General features: G+C 38.7%; 1 protein-coding gene across 6 annotated transcripts in view; it reads left to right on the top strand.

Annotated features, from left to right (window-relative positions):
* The first annotated feature begins 208 nt into the window (after window positions 1-208).
* LOC147002716 (uncharacterized) overlaps window positions 209-15,869 on the top strand; it is a 90,225-nt gene continuing 74,564 nt past the window's right edge. For 5 of the 6 annotated variants that reach the window (XM_085843384.1, XM_085843382.1, XM_085843385.1 and 2 more), the window contains exon 1: window positions 2,712-3,269. In XM_085843384.1, the coding sequence (XP_085699510.1) occupies window positions 3,179-3,269 (91 nt within the window). In that variant the 5' untranslated portion in view covers window positions 2,712-3,178. Of the gene's footprint in view, window positions 265-606; window positions 753-2,711; window positions 3,270-15,869 lie in introns of those variants that run through there. The other variant, XM_085843387.1, reaches the window with a different exon arrangement.

Here is a 15,869-nt window from a genome sequence, read left to right as displayed (position 1 = left end):
TTAGCTTCTGTCATGAGATCATCTGTCTCAGCCCCATTTATTTCTCCTGGGTGATGAGAAGACCTCTGCTTCTCTGTAAAAAGGCACTAGGAAAGAAGGAGTTAAAGTGAAGGCAGGCTCGCTGGTTTGCTGAGATCTGTCAGAGGCTGACTGGCTGGCTACATATCTGTCTCTGGAACAATAGGTACCTGTATTCTGCACGGGGCTTCTGGGCAGGCAGCACTAACACTCTGGAGAAGGTCTGCCTCTGTCTGCGCTTTCCTGGTGAGAATCCCCAGTAACAGTTCTAGTTTTCAGAGGAGACAGAGAGAAAGAGAGTGAGGGGGGGGAAAAAGGCTGTCTACTCTGTTGATGAAGGACAAAGCTTTGATCACTTTTGTTCAGGCTTCACTTGGCGAGAGGTTTTAGGTTCTTAGACTCAAGTCAGTAGTTGTGTTGGCTTTCTTTCTTTCTATTAGTCTCTCTGTAGTGTGCTCTCTCTCTCTCTCTCTCTCTCTCTCTCTCTCTCTCTCTCTCTCTCTCTCTCTCTCTCTCTCTCTCTCCTCTCTCTCTCTTCCCTTTCACATTCTCCTTCTGTTGCCCTCCCTCTCTCATTTCTCCTCATAGGTTCAATGCAGGCAGATGAGTGTCACAGATGTAACTGAGGCACTGAATAATCAACATATCGAAGCCAATTCCTATGACGGCAAGAGGGGGAACCAGCAGAGATGACTGACCGTGGAGGATAAGAGCATTCTTCTGACAAGTTTTAGGTAAGGAAATATTTATATACAATTCTTTCAGAATCTTTGTGCCTCAGAGGGACATTTGTGATTTAAAAAGGAAGCCACTATAGGTAAATATCTTTGAGAGGGTACCCTCCCTGGTGTCCCTTGCTTGCAGAACCTGTCAGTGTAAATGCCTGCTTTGTGTTACTAGACTCTTCAGAGGTGAGGTGTGTGCGGGACTGGAGGAAGGGTGAGCTGCTTTTTATGTCTGTGTGGTGACATTTATCATGCTGTTTAAATCTGTATCTGTAGAAAAAAATAGAATTTCTGTTTGACGATAGTATCGTTTTTGTGCAAGGCAGAGCATATGGCTGTGCAGAATTCAAGTGGCGTTCTTTCATTCTTAATTTGTAATTATTTTTACACTCAACTGTACTGAGGTCAGAGAGTTTTAAAAATTAATGAGATTCCCTGTGGAGTTCAAATAGTAATATCTACCGTGAGCCTCCACAAAGAGATAAGATTAGGCCAGTATATTTTTGCTATAGATTTGGCTGTCTTACTTTGAATACACGCCATCTGAAAGCATATGTAGGGTTCAATAGTTTCTGGGAGTTGCTGTGATTTGGAGACTAGCCCTTAATTTAATGTTTAGTGACCAGGAGCCATGCAGTCCCAGTTAGAGTGCTGAAGATGAACACTGTGAGCGGAGACATTCCTAAAACTTCACAGACATTATTGTCATGACAATGGAGGGTGTCTTAGACTTTCGAGGAAATAGCAAATGATGAATGAGGCGCGTGCTAAGAAGAGGAAAAAAATCTGCAAATGTATTTTTATTTTTAAGTACTGTGTGAAAATTCTATGTAGAAACGGCTATTTAGGATCAAAGATTGCTGGTCTGAACAAAGAGGCAAGGATCTGTACAGGTGAAAATTTCTTTGCCACAAAAAGAGTCTAGCTAGACCTTGGATTAAGGGCAGTAAGTGATTTGTTATTTATTTATTTATTTGTTTATTTATTTATTTATTTTTAAATCTTTACTCTTGCCCCACAAAGGTAGTTCACTGGGCGAGTCCAGGCATTTAAAACTTTGATTTCCCACAATTTAAAAACATTGTTGATGTCCGTGGTCTAAGATACTGTTTATAAGAGAGGCACTGCCAAGTAGTCTGAACATAGAGTAATCTGGGCTAAAGATGTTTTTATCCCCAGCTCCCCATTTACAAGATCCATTCAGGTCTTCCTCTGACACATTGTTATGTAAATACTGTTCAGCCAGAGAAAGCCGGCGATGGAGATTCTATTTACTTTGAAAGTTGTTCATTATAGCAAGGATGAATGTTATTTATTTGATGCGATTCAAAGACTGGAAATGACTTTTTCATTGTGGTACCTTTTGTGATGGGTCCAGGGTGATCTAATCTTTTTAATTTTGGCTTTCACACCAGTGGAGATGAAAAGAGATCTGAACTCATTTATCGGTTGCTAGGTCTTTCTGGAAGCCGAAGTTCTGCTTGTGGTTGCTATGGCCGGGCTGACCTCAATCTCTGTGGTTTGAGGGACTTAAGCAGTCATTTTTTTCTTTTCTTTTCTTTTCTTTTCTTTCTTTTTTTCTTTTCTTTTTTTTTTTTTTAATTGAAGAGCATGTACCTTGATTTATGTCCAAAACTGTAGCTGAATGTCTTTGTCCGCGGGTGATATATGGTGCAGAACAATTCATCTGTTCTTACGAGTAAACACCGCTGTCCCACTAAAAATATGTTTTGTTCGGAGTTAATGGTATGGAACAGGGCATTCTCCACAAACTGCTATCTTTTATTGTGTTGGGGCCGCGGAAACGCTGAGCAAAGTGCAGGAAATTGGCATCAGTCCTCGCGTCTATTAGCATTTCATTTGTGAGTCGCATGATAAGACGGTAGGTGGACAGAGCGAGCCAGCGAGGAAGGGTGTTTCGACATCCTCACTTTCTCAGCTGGGACCGCCTAGCCTGTACCCGCATTCGCCAGGACCCAGTAAGTCAGCGCTAGTTTCCCCTGACCTGGTGAGAGCATCGCTTTGCCCAAGCGCTAAAGCACACCCAGGAGGACGGGCTGTGGCTCCGCGCTTGGAACCAGTAGTCTTAGGCTCCTTGAGGGAAAGTTGCTGGGTCCGATCTCGGCAACACCCAGAAACGTAATGCCTGTGTGCGATTGCACCAGTCGCTTGCTTTCTAGACCCTTGTTAGAAAGGAGCGCGGGTGAATCAGAGGCTATGGAGAACACAGCCCCATTCAGCAGATGAGCCCGAATACAGCCCTGCTCCCTTAAAAACTGCTAACTGATGGATGCTGCGGGGGAAACAGACAACGCGAGTAAGATGAGAGGGTGAAATGGGAATCAGGAAAAGCAAGTATCGCCGCTAGCACCATCATCTTCCTTCTCACAGCAGCTTGGTGGGTTTTCTTTCTTTCTCTCCCTCTCTTTTTTAATATGCTAATGATTTTTCTTCTAAATCGGCCAGCATGGACTATCCTCAGGAAAATGAGATCCAGGAAGAGTGACGCCCTCCTCGAACTGAAAGGTAAAAAAAAAAAAAAATATATATATATATATATATATCAACCTTTTTCAAACATTGCATGTGCTTTGGAAAACTGCTTTCTAAATATGCCTATTTAAAATTTGAGTAGTTTTCTTTTAGCGTGTGAGGTTTGGAGATAACCAGTTAGAATTTTATTGTTAGTCATTTTCAAAAGACTGCCTAGCTTTTGTTAACCAAGTGCAATCAGGTGCCTCCCGTGTTTCTTTTCATCCCTGGGAACCGAGAGCTGCTGATTGCTTTGGTGTAGATCCTCATGCTGGGGGGTGGGGGTGGGGCAGGAGGGGGGCGAGGCAGTGTCAGTAAAAATAATCTTTACGTGTGTAGATTTCATTGTTAGAGCTCGCTAACTTCAGCCAGAGCTACAGCATGTCAAAGGTCTTTTCAGGCTTGGAAATTCTTTACAGGGTCCCTAGTTCCCCCTCCCCCAAGCCTGGGTAAGGATGCTTTAATTGTTTAATTGCAGTGAGCTGGACAGCTCACCTGCAGCTCTAAACTGAGACGCTTTTAAGAAGTTCTGTGCTGCCCTGCTGAAGTCATACACGGTGGCTTGAATTAATTTTGAGATAATTGATTTTTTTCACCAGGTTATTATTATTATTTTGTTTTGTTTTGTTTTTGTTTTCTGCTGTATGCATGCTTTGCCAACCTCAGCTTTTGCAGAGCTGAGCCCAGGCTCAGTTCCTGGGGCTTCTGGCCTCAGTCTTCTCCAAGGCAGCATTTTCTGTGAGTTTGTTAATTTCATAAGAAATATTTAATTGTAGGTGCCTGAAGACAAATAGCATCCTGGTATGTATATGAGTGTGCTGTGTATTGTAATATAAGGTGTCATAAATTTCACATTGTGTTTTGCTCTGCTGTTATTTCAGAGGATTGTAAGTGAATCCAGGATAGCAATTTCCAGAAATGATTCCGTTCACTCTAAAGAATCTGGGAGGCAAGGCCTGTAATGACATTTTGATGACTTTCATTTTAAGGTGCATTAGAAATTGAGTAAGATATTTTAATAGCTGCTCTCTAATATCTCACTCTCCAGTGTTGGGTTTTCACCACTCATTCTGGCTTTACCGTTTTATGTTGGCTGGTAATTGTTTTCTTGTATGTAGGAATCATTTTATCCATATGTAGAACTTATTCCTGAAAAGTCTGGTTGCCTTTATCACAGCTCACCTCTTGAGATGAAACAGTGAGTATTTCCAGCTTGCGTCTCCTTTCCTTTGTCATATCTTAAGCATGATTTGTCCATTCCTAAAGAGAGGAACATTCAAGATGTTAGCCCTGTGGTTTAAAGAGAGGCAGAAAATGGCATGCAAGCGAGAGGAGCCTTGAGAAAACAGAAGAAATGTCTGATGGGTGCATAGTTCTATATTTTTAAATTAGACTAAGAGTAATGTACATAAATATGTAGACATATTTTTTATTAATAGGTAGATGCAGATATTTCAGCTTAATGAGGTCTCGGTGAATGTTACCAGGGACATCTTTGCACTTCAATTCTTTTGGGAGCTGTACACACAAGCTGAGTTAACCACATAGCTTTTACAGAATAAAATCCTTTGGGAGTTGAAGTTGTGACACAGTGGATCAGTTTTCATGGAAGTCAAATAAAACCCTTACATCCATTTTCCTGTGCAAGTTACACAAAGTCAATTGCTTCCCAACTGCATTGTTCTCAATGCTAATTAGGAATTAAAAATACAATTTAACTTGACATGAGTGAATATTTAAAGTCGCAATATAATCCTGCTGAAGGAATACACCATTACTTTCATTTTTTCATCAAAGTAGAATGAAACTCTCATATCTGATTAAATTTATTCCCTTCTCATGATATATTTGAAACTATCTTGGCACCTGCTTTCTTTTTTGTAAATAGTATTCTTTTCCAATTATTATGGTCACAGTGCAGTTGAATAAGAAAAGACTAATTTTTTTCCTTGCCCACTCTAATTTTGTCTTTTGTTGTGATATATGATTACCTTACCTGTCTTCAAGAAAAGTGTGTTGACTTTGAAGCTATTAATCTATCCCATGTGTCAGAGTTCAGGATGAAAAATAGCCCCAAACTTGTTTCATTAGAGATTGTGTCTGAATTATCAAAAGTTATAAGTTGGTCTTGGGATGGTGTATTCAAAGCATCCTTAGGATGCATTTTCCTGGCAGTTAACAAGTTCCTTGAGTCATTGTGTTAAGTGTTTCCTTAAGCTACATCAGTTTACTTTTCCTAAACAATATAACCTAGTAAATGTTTTACAGAATATTAACTGTCAGAGGATGGGCCTTCTGGGGTGACTACTGACCCCAGATCCCTACTTGGATTAGCATCCAAGTAACTGTTCTAGAAGTTTGCTAAGGATCCATGATAAAGTTTTATCTGCCGGTTTGTATTTAATCATGTTTGTGATCTGCACACAGATTTTAATTTCGTGGTCATCAGTGATACCAGAATGGTTTAAGAAAATAAAAGTTATATTCAAAGCTTACTTGTCTGCCACTTACTTAAAAAATGTTTTAGCTTTGGAATGCATAGATTTTATTAATGGTGTTTCTAATCTGATTGCATGATTCTTTTCTCCTGATCTGTTTCTTGGTGGATGGCCTGGATACACTTGTAATGACCTTGAATCCTTCTGAAGTTGCTAGACTTTGTGATTTTCTGATAATACACCACAGCACACAGAACCTCGGAGTCCTTAGTAATGTCTCTAAGGCATATTGATGCCCTTGATGTTTCTTGACATTATTTAGCCACAGTACATTTATCACGTATAAATCCTTGGATATCCTGCATTTTTCTGACAATTGAGTTCACAGTTCAAATGCAAATCCTGAAATAAATTAGTAGGCAAGGAGTTTCCTTAGAGACAGAAAGATAAGGTCACATGTAGTGAATAGGAACATATGGCATATAGTTAATTATGTAAACCTTAAGAATTTGAACATAGTTTGCTATAGACATTTCGAAAAATACTTATTTTTCAGGAAGTATTTGAAGAATTCAATTTACTAGAAATTTGAAACGTGGAAATCAGACATATTTTTTAATACCCTTCTGTAATGAATTTAGCAAGTATTTGTACCTTCAGAAAACATTCTTGAGTGTCAAAAATGTGTTCGTGTGTCACTACTGATTAAGTTTTCAACAATATCTATCTGGTCTTGATAGGTTTAAAGAACTTAGTAGATACACATTTATCATCTTGGAACATATTTCTCTTGCTGATGTTCTAAAATGGTTTAGACGTATCACACACACACACACACACACACACACACACACACACACACCAGTTTAAAAGAATATTTAGATATGTCAGTCAGCACACACTTCAAGTAGTCATCTTACTGATGTATATTTTAACTCTATGCAAGTGCACCCCTTCTCTCCAACATTCAGATCTGTGATACAGCACAGACTAAATAGCTTCTTCTTCGTTCCCTCTTTCAATGCTTCTTCGAATATGTTGAGAGTGTGCATTATAATCTACTATTTAAAGAAATTCTAATTCTTGTTATTAATGCCTCACACCTATTGGTTCCAAGCCCCTTTCTTCCATGTTCTAATCTTCTTAATTACTTTGTAAGAAAGGAATCGCCACACTCTGATTTGCAGATGAGGAGACAGAGGTTTTGAGAAGTTCAATAACCTCCCCCAAGGTCACAAAGCTAATAATCAGCTGTGATAACCTAAAGCTCAAGGTCTTCAGGTTCTATTAATTTTTCTAGTCATTCAACAAATATCACCAAGCCCTTGTGATATCTTAGACTTGTTCAAGACACTCAAAATAAAGGCGTAGATACAGCAGGCATTAAACCCCTTGGAGTCCATTGCCTCAGTGTCTGCCTATGGAGTGATTCATCTCATAGTCACCTTAACACTATGATGATATTTCCTCAACATCCCTTGAGCCAAAAGAACACAATTATAAAGTTTCAACCCTTTTTAGATCTCTTCCTCTGTACCTTCAGTCCTTTCCAACTGCATAATTGCCTGTTTCTAAGCAGGAATTCTACACTGGAAAAACCCATCTTCTTGAGTCCCCAGTAAAGCTTGTCTTGCAATTTGCTCTGATTATCCCTGTACCCAAAACAATTTTCCTGTGTCCTTTCAAAGAGTTCTTCCTGTTCTCTAGTACTTGGGTGGGGGTGGGGTGGGGGGGTCACAAAAACAAAAACAAAAAACAAAAAACAAAATAACCCTGGATCCCAACAAGCACATCCTAGAAATGAAACCTTCAAATTCGCTTCTCTGCAGCAATCCTTTGACCCATGGCATTTCCAACAACTAAGGTGAAGTGAAACTGGAAAGGGCTCCTCTCATCTCTTGTGTTGGGGTTTGTGGATGTGCCCAGCTGACAGGCTGGCAAAGAGTTCAAGAAAACAGCAGTAAAATGAAGGAAGGAAGTAAAAAGTGTAGGTGTGGAGACCTCGGGGCTACATGCCCTGTTGCCTAGCACAGTGGCTGAACAGTTAGCACATACTCTGCCCAAACTGCCAGGGTGAAAGAGAGGGAGGAGATGCTGACCACTGTTGGGAGACTTAGCAAGAAGAAGGAATCTTAAATTCATAACTCAATGTGTTTAAAGGCGTTCAAGTGTTTATATTGTGGTTAGTGATGGCATTAAGGAATGTACAGGTACGTACAATCCCAAAGTTTTTAACTGTGTTTGCTTCTTCTTGGGATAAGCTACCATTTTAAAGCAACATTTACATGTTTGGTATGGAATGGCATCTATTGTTTCTAAGAGAAAATGCCAGGGTGACCAGCTGATACACTCCTCACAAAACCCATGGTGCCGGTTTCATGATATAATTATATATGATTATCCCTCTATTATCTGCAGCATACTTCATTATTATAAAAGCTACTCCCCACCCCCCAGCCCCACCCTCAACCAAGAGCCACCCCTTTAGTCAATATAAAGTTTTGCTAGTTAACTTTTCTTGGTAGATTTTTACCTTTAACAAAAGTCCAATTTAATCTTCAAGGGCATGTTGCAAATCTCTATTAACACCCAGTTCTTGAGGTTATTTTTATTTATAGTTTTGTTCTACTGTATTTTAAAAATATGTAACCTTGGTGCCTAAAGAGAAGTTCCTACAGCTATATTTTTGTGCTGACTCATTCCAAGTTATGAAGGGACAAATTGGGTGGGCATTTTTAAAAGCAGATACTGTATCTGTTCTACTTTCTGTTCGACTGCCTGTTATAGCCAGGTTTATATATGTTGATATGAACATAGGATTTATTCCAGCAAAGTTTATATATACACATATATAAAATTAGTATATGATATAGATATGCATATGTATGTCACCTGGTACAAATATATATTTACCATGTGTTATATACATAATTATAAAATATCAAACATTATATAGATGTTTAATTTGAGCATAATATATGATGTGATGTGCCCTTTTTGACTTTTGGGGAAGCATGCCTTTGAAACTGCTCTGTGCTTTCAGGATTCCTTGTTCTTTGAAATAGGGGATGGTTAAACTTTGGTCCTAAGGCTCTGAGCTGGCCTCACTTTAAAAAATGAGAGATTTCTGCAGTTGTAACAGAAGCAGCTGAACAGACCAGTGGTGTTCCAAAACCAAACTAGACTCCATATGCTTATCATACACTGCATTGATGTTGATAAAGGGCAAATGATGAATTTGGAGTTCCTTTAAAATCAGTGTAGTACAGTTCTTTAGTTTTGACATTACTTTTAGGAATGAACCCTGCCTGGCACTTCTAGAGTATAATTGTGGGTATCTGGCTGCCACCTTGGTGTACGATGGAGAGCAGCGGATGTCAGACAGTATTTAGCTCCTGAGATTTTGTCATAAGTGTAGGCCACATACAGTTGATAATAAATATTCAATTAGCCAGTTTTCCCAGTCCACTCCCAATGAGTTAAGTTTGGTAGAGGTCCCTGACCCACTCTGAATTTTTGACCATCTCTGTCTTGAATTCAAAATACACAAATTTGGTGACACTGTATATTAATTGGTATCTACAAGTACAGGCAAGATACTTTAGAAATAGGCTATTTATAGCTAACTTTTATCAAAAGATTACAACGAAAACCTCCTTGCAGCCTTTACTTTGTTAGCTGATGATGAGAAATTAAGATGAAAACAAACAAACAAAAAAACAAAACAAAACACAAAACAGCTGTAAGTGACGCACGAATAATACCATTCTGTTTTTAGGCGTGTTGAAGGATGATGCTGTTGATCTTTAAAAGAAATTCCATGTGGTGACATTTGCAAAAATAGTTTCACATTACCAGCTTTTAATTTTAATCTAAAAGATGCATGGAGGATGGCGAAACTTTCAAGTGGCAAGGCAATTATCTGCAAGGTGCGCACAGACTTGGTGGAGACCGAAGTGCAGGGTGACTCTTATTCAGTGCTGTGGTTATGTTTCACAAGTTGCGAATGCTGCAGGATAAAAACTATTTGTGTGAAGGAGCTATCATTTTAAAGACTTTTTTTTAAAGTCCAGTGTTTTCAAAGAGCTAAAAGCGATCTGAATCTGTTTGGTAGTCCTCATCCGTTTGCTAGTCCCCATAATTCCACTTAGTGACATCCCACCCACTGAGCTCACCCAGCTACCCAGTACATCTCTACCACTTAGGAACATCTTAAACTCAGCCTCTCTCCTGCTTTTATATTTTTGTTGGCCAAATACAGTAAGAAAAATGTTAGTGGAGTTTTAAAACTTTAGCATTGCTCTAGGGTTTAGAGAACTTAATAGTTACATTTCAAATAAGGACAAAGGTGGTGTCACGCATGCCCTTGCTTACTCAAACGCTGTTTCTTTGATTCAATAAATATGATTGTTATCATAAACTTGGCAAAGGGAGCTATTCCTTCACTCGCTTGTTTTCCTGGCTTTTCTTCTCCCTTAGTTATCTCATCTAACTGGTGTTGCTAAGACTACATGAAGGGTTTTATATAAAGAGGAAATGTGATCTTCCCTTCATCAACTGTAATAACTGGAAAGAGAAAAGGAACCTTCAAGAACTAATTGGCTAATATAATGAAATTACTCTCCAGCAATCGTACGTTAGCACTAGGGAGGGAAAAGCTTTTTCATCACAGGTGCAAAGCAATATTAACAATTAAATGGAGCTTTTAGGCATAGGAGGTTGGCTCAGATTATCTGTGAGGCAACACAAATATTCAGAAGGAAGGCTGATTCTTGAAAACAGACTTGAAGGTTGTTAGTTGATTTTTTTTTCCAGCAGAACCACAACAAGATGTCTGTCTCGTCGGAATTTTTGAAGTTTAATTATGTAAGATTGTTAATTATTAAGCTGTTGCATGTTTCATCAGAGTGTCATAATGAAAGAAAATGTGTGTGTGTGTGTGTGTGTGTGTACACACACACACACACACACACAGAGTGTTGAAAATTGAGAAGTTAGTAAAGTTGATGACTACTCCAATTATACTTCAGGATATTCTTCAGAAATTTGGATGTAAATGTACATTGAAGCTTTCAAAAACCTCTTGATCATTGTTTATGTGTCTACCATTTGAAATACTTCAATTTCTTTTCCATCTTAAGAAGACAGACTCAAACACTGATGAGAAACTTGTGAAACTGTCCTTATAACCTCTAGATGTATGATACTTTATAGAGAGATGCCTTTATCTTCTAGCAGAACTATGCCATTTCCATCCTATGTAGATAAAAAACACTTGTAACATTAAGAGCTAACCTTGGACTCTTAGTTTTAAATATAAAATTTTAGGATGTCAAAAAAATGACTTTATATGTATGTGAATCATCCTTTCCCAGAAAATCAAAATAATATTTCAAAATTTCATTAAAAAATTAAAGGCATGGCCTTGCTTCCTTCCAATGAAAAGCAAAAGCCCTGAGATGACTTCTTTGAGAGAAGAGCTGTGTTATTTGTTCCATTTACTGCTTAGGTAGGGGAAGAATTGGATGGGGAATAGTGCACCCATTCTTGTTACTTACCTCCTGTGGGTGACATTTGCTATTCTTTAGAAGATGAAGGCAAATATCGTTTTATTCAGGATGGAGGAGAGACAAAGTGTCTGTCCCTTCAAAAGATGTAGAGGGAAGTTTTGTGAGAATACAGGTTGCAGTATCCTCTAAGACACTACAGCTGTGGATTCTCTGTATCTTTCGGTGACAAGGTGCATGATCCACCTGTCTAAACAGATACTTAAAACAGAGACATGACACACCTTCTGCTTATGCCTAGGGTTGCCTTTGGGCCTCCCGCAAAAAGATGTTCACTCGTTCACATCTGCTTTGAGTTATATTTCATTTTGATAGTTATTTGCAGAAGGTACTTTTGAATGTTATACACTAGGAAAGGGATGGCTGAGACATCATCCAATGGGATTGTTTCTCCCCATCTCCATTCCCCACAGGGTGATATGGGACATAAACATTAGTGACAAGAGGAATTGTGTCTGACCTTCTGCTACACATCTACTTTAGGCTCATAGGGTTTAGAGCAAAGATTATTATAGGTGCCAAAACTTGAGCACACCCAAGTATTGCAAACTGGAGAAATCAGTAGGTGCTTTAATTTGTAAGTCAGGAAAGTGGAAAACAATATTTGAAGAGAAGGGTCAAGTGTTCAATTACAGAGTCGACTATTTCCATTTTTGCTTTACCTAACTAGCTTGTAGTGCTCAATTTCTTGTTCATATCTAATTTTAGTGCTATACCTTGCAGTAAATACATTTTAGAGTAGGTGTCCTCAAACTGCCCACTCTCAGGAGATGGTAAACCACTATGGTGTGTCTCCAATGTGCTTATTCGTAATAATTTAACTTTGACATAAGATGCTTATCACCGTCAAGGTCTTTAGCCCAATAATGTAGCTGACTTATTTTGAATAATGGTCTTCCTAATGGTAAATACAATTTTCCAGGCTTCATCCTGAAATATTTAAATAAGCAATCGGGTTAAAGTGTTGCATCAATGTCCAGGAGCACAGAGCAATTTTCTTGGCCTGCTAGTGAATTCATTTCTTGTCAGTAATCAATGCATTTCTGATTCTCACGGGCATGTTCATTTTCTCTGAACACGAAGACACTGAGGGTGGTTTCTGCCATTTTTTTAAACACTAGAGTTCAGTGTCTGGTTGAGGGTATTAGATATTTTTAAAGGTCTGGTATTCTAAACTTGAATACACATTTTAAAGAGAGGCTTGTTAGAAGGCCTCTGTCCTGTGATGGTAGTTGGGGATCTGCCCAGTGCATGTCTCTTTTTCTTGTTCGCCCTGAGATTCAAAGAGAATCAGTAAGTTTGATGGTCATATGATGGCTAGAGGCTCTAAATCAGACAAAATCAGATCAGCCTTCCAGACCTATTCTTATCTTGGACCATGCATGACTCAGCACTGAGAAACACTTTCTCCTGAAAATAAAGCTTACACTACTGACTTTGTTAGCATCTTTCTGACCATTTTCTCCACATCAGAAACCGTAACTAAATACATCATGGGGTAAATAACTGTAAGTAACTACTTGGAAATGTCAAAGAAAAGCATCACCAGATAATTACTTGTTTTAGTAATTAGTTGTTTAGTTGTTTTTTGTATTTTCCAGTGAATGTTGCTTTCAGAAAAAGACACGTGAGGTCAAAAGGTCAATATGTAAATCAATTTCACCGAAAGCCTTTGCATATAGGATGAATGCTATGATGCATTGGTAACACCATATAAACTGGCATGCATTCTTCATCCACGTGGCCACACCACACACTGATGCTATCTGAGAGTGGGCTTTAAGTGGCTGTGGAGGGCTGCATGCTATGAGAGCTGCTTCATGCCTTTCTTTGTGAAGATGCTGATGGACCTCTTAACCTGACGGACTTCACTCCTCAGTTAAGACTCTAGATAAATGTCCACTGCTTGGAACGAATGCTATCCACAAGGCAGTTTTTATACCTAAGATAAGAAGTGGATGCCATTTGCAAAAGGGCCTGACATTGCCCGAGACTGTCTTTATAGCTTTATAGCTTTAAAGAATTCTTTATCTGTGATTCTTACGGCTTGATAAAGAAAAAAAAAAGAAAAAGAAAAAAGAAACACTATGATTTGGTTAAATTTTAAAACTTTCATTCTCCTGTGGCTGCTGTCCATTTTCAGGATTTTTTTTTAATACCCCTGGTTTCTTCTACTTCATCTGTAGGCTCTTGAAGTCTGTGGGATGCCCAAGTGTATATAGAAACTCAGAAATAGCACAGTCCCTTTAGTTAAGAATAACATGTCAGTTTTCTTCTCTTGCCTTTGTGTGCTCTTTAGAGCTCACCCATACATGATGTTCCTGTTGACTTCAAAAGCAAGTCTATGGGTAGATTAGCTCCACAGGACAGAGAACAAGGTAAGAAAGTCTTAGTGCTTTTATGGCCCATAGGGCCACATAGAGCCAAGCTATATTGCTACCAGAATGGATTTATTCAATGGTGTCCTTCCATCATAAGATAGGAAAATTCACACAATTCTTAACTTCATTGTCCCCATTGGATTTTCTGAATTCTAAAATTATAAGTATTAATAAAAATGTATTTTAAATATCCAGAGAGGTTTGAGTTTGAAAAGATGAAATATAGACATAATCAATTTGCATAGAGAAAGAAGTACAAAGGAATGGGGCATTCATATGCAAGGAACAACTTAAGTATTAGAGTGGAGGACAGAGTAAAATGTGACGCGTATATAGGAAACTACAACTGAGGATTGTTTGCTTTCAAGATATTTCCGGTAGGATTAGCTTTTCTATCAAAGACCAGATACAGTCCTAGCTAAAGGAGGTCAGAGAGTTAGGCTGAGTAAGCTGAAGGTAGCATTGTACACTTGGGATGTATACTGGCAAAGGGTAGAGGAGAAGCAAAAGAACAGTGATTGGGTGATATAGGCATGAGGTAGATACAGCAGGGCAAAGAGATAAGAAAAATCTGTCACCGCAGGGTGTCCACATCACTGGGAAGTCAGGAGAGCCAACTATATGAAGTATTTGCTGTAGACACCAAAAGAAGGAGTCAGAAAGAGATCAATGGGAATAATAACACTACCAGTTCTATGGAGTACAGATGACAGGGTTGTTCATGAAAACCGGGAGATTTAGGAATGCAAAGGAGTTTTTTTTTTTAACTCTCAGAAAGTGGAGGACCAGATTTAAGAACACAAAAACTAAAACTAAACCAAAAACAAACAGGCCAAAGAATCCAGCCAGATGTGTGAGCAGTAAGTTTTAGACCAAGACTACAGATACAATATAAGATAAACTGAACTAAGTTCAGGATTGTGGAAAGGATAAAATCAAACAAAACACTGACAGAATTCAACACTGAAGAAACAGGGATGAAAACAGCCAAGGGTGGGAAGGAATTAAAAATCTCTTGACTGGGTGAGGCTATGCCACCTTCCAGAATGCTCTAGAGAGCAAGGCTGGCTCAGGCTATGCAGTCTTCCAGAAGAGTCTAGAAAAAGAACCAACCGTATTTACTGCCATGATTCCATCTGCTGGTCTGTGGAGGAGAGAAGAAAGGATATTTCTTTGCAATTTAATTTATCCCACTTTATCTCCAAGATCACAAGTACATGTTGCTTAGATTTATATACAACCAAAAGCAGGTTTTAATTGCCTGGCTCCCTCATTCTAGAGTCCTTTGAGGCCATGCTGTTTAACATTGTCTGTGGTGACTCTACAGGAGGAAGTGGCAGTCTGTGTGGTGACAGACCACATAGATTTTGTATTACTGAATCTCAGACTGAATCTGTACTGTGGTTATGTTATAGTGAATAGAGCAGAAGCAGAAATGAATCGTTTGTCTCCAGAAACTGTCACTCTGATGTTGCCTTTGGAGTTGCTGGCCAGTGTACTGAGCCTGTAACAATGCTGCTTTGATTTGTCATCAACCCCTTGGTAGGGGACTTTGAAAGGAAAGAGAAATATTGTGAGATTCAAACATGCTTTTCATTTGAGAGAGAAAAGCCAGTGTATGGAGCTGGATCTATCTTTTCCAATTATTACCAACAGGTAGTTCTCTTCTAAGACATATGCCATGATTGTAAGACCCTTGGATTACTCGGTGTTTGCTTCACAGCCATGAAACATATTTATATTTAATTTCCTAGATTTTATAATGCATGACCAGGCTGTTTATCATCAATTTCTTTTGCTTATACATTCTGGAAGAAGGAATCCTTGGAGAGTTTGGAGATGGTCCCATGGCTAAGTGGTGACAAAACCAGGCAAGCTCAAAAAATGTATTTATACCAAGATAAGTCTCTTTTAACTATGCCGTACTCTCCGTTCCAGTGTAGGAGACTAAAAACTGTAGGAAGCTACACTATTCATCAATAAATCAGGTCTCCTGTTGGATGTCCCATAGTATACTTGTACGCATATTGTAAAAGAGGTATTGCACAGTATAAATGCTCAGAGAATTAGTGGATTGCGGTTAGGTTGGAATGAAAAAAAAAGGAAATGTATCCAAAAAATAATAATTATGTAAGAGACAGATTCCCTTTTATCTCATTTTGTAAGGAGATATAATAATTAGCAGTTCTGAATTTGAGTTTTTTGGAG

The sequence above is a fragment of the Mus caroli genome, unplaced genomic scaffold (genome assembly GCF_978045245.1).
Source record: "Mus caroli unplaced genomic scaffold, Mus_caroli_1 scaffold_9, whole genome shotgun sequence".
NCBI lineage: Eukaryota > Metazoa > Chordata > Mammalia > Rodentia > Muridae > Mus > Mus caroli.
This window is presented reverse-complemented; position numbering and strand designations above follow the sequence as displayed.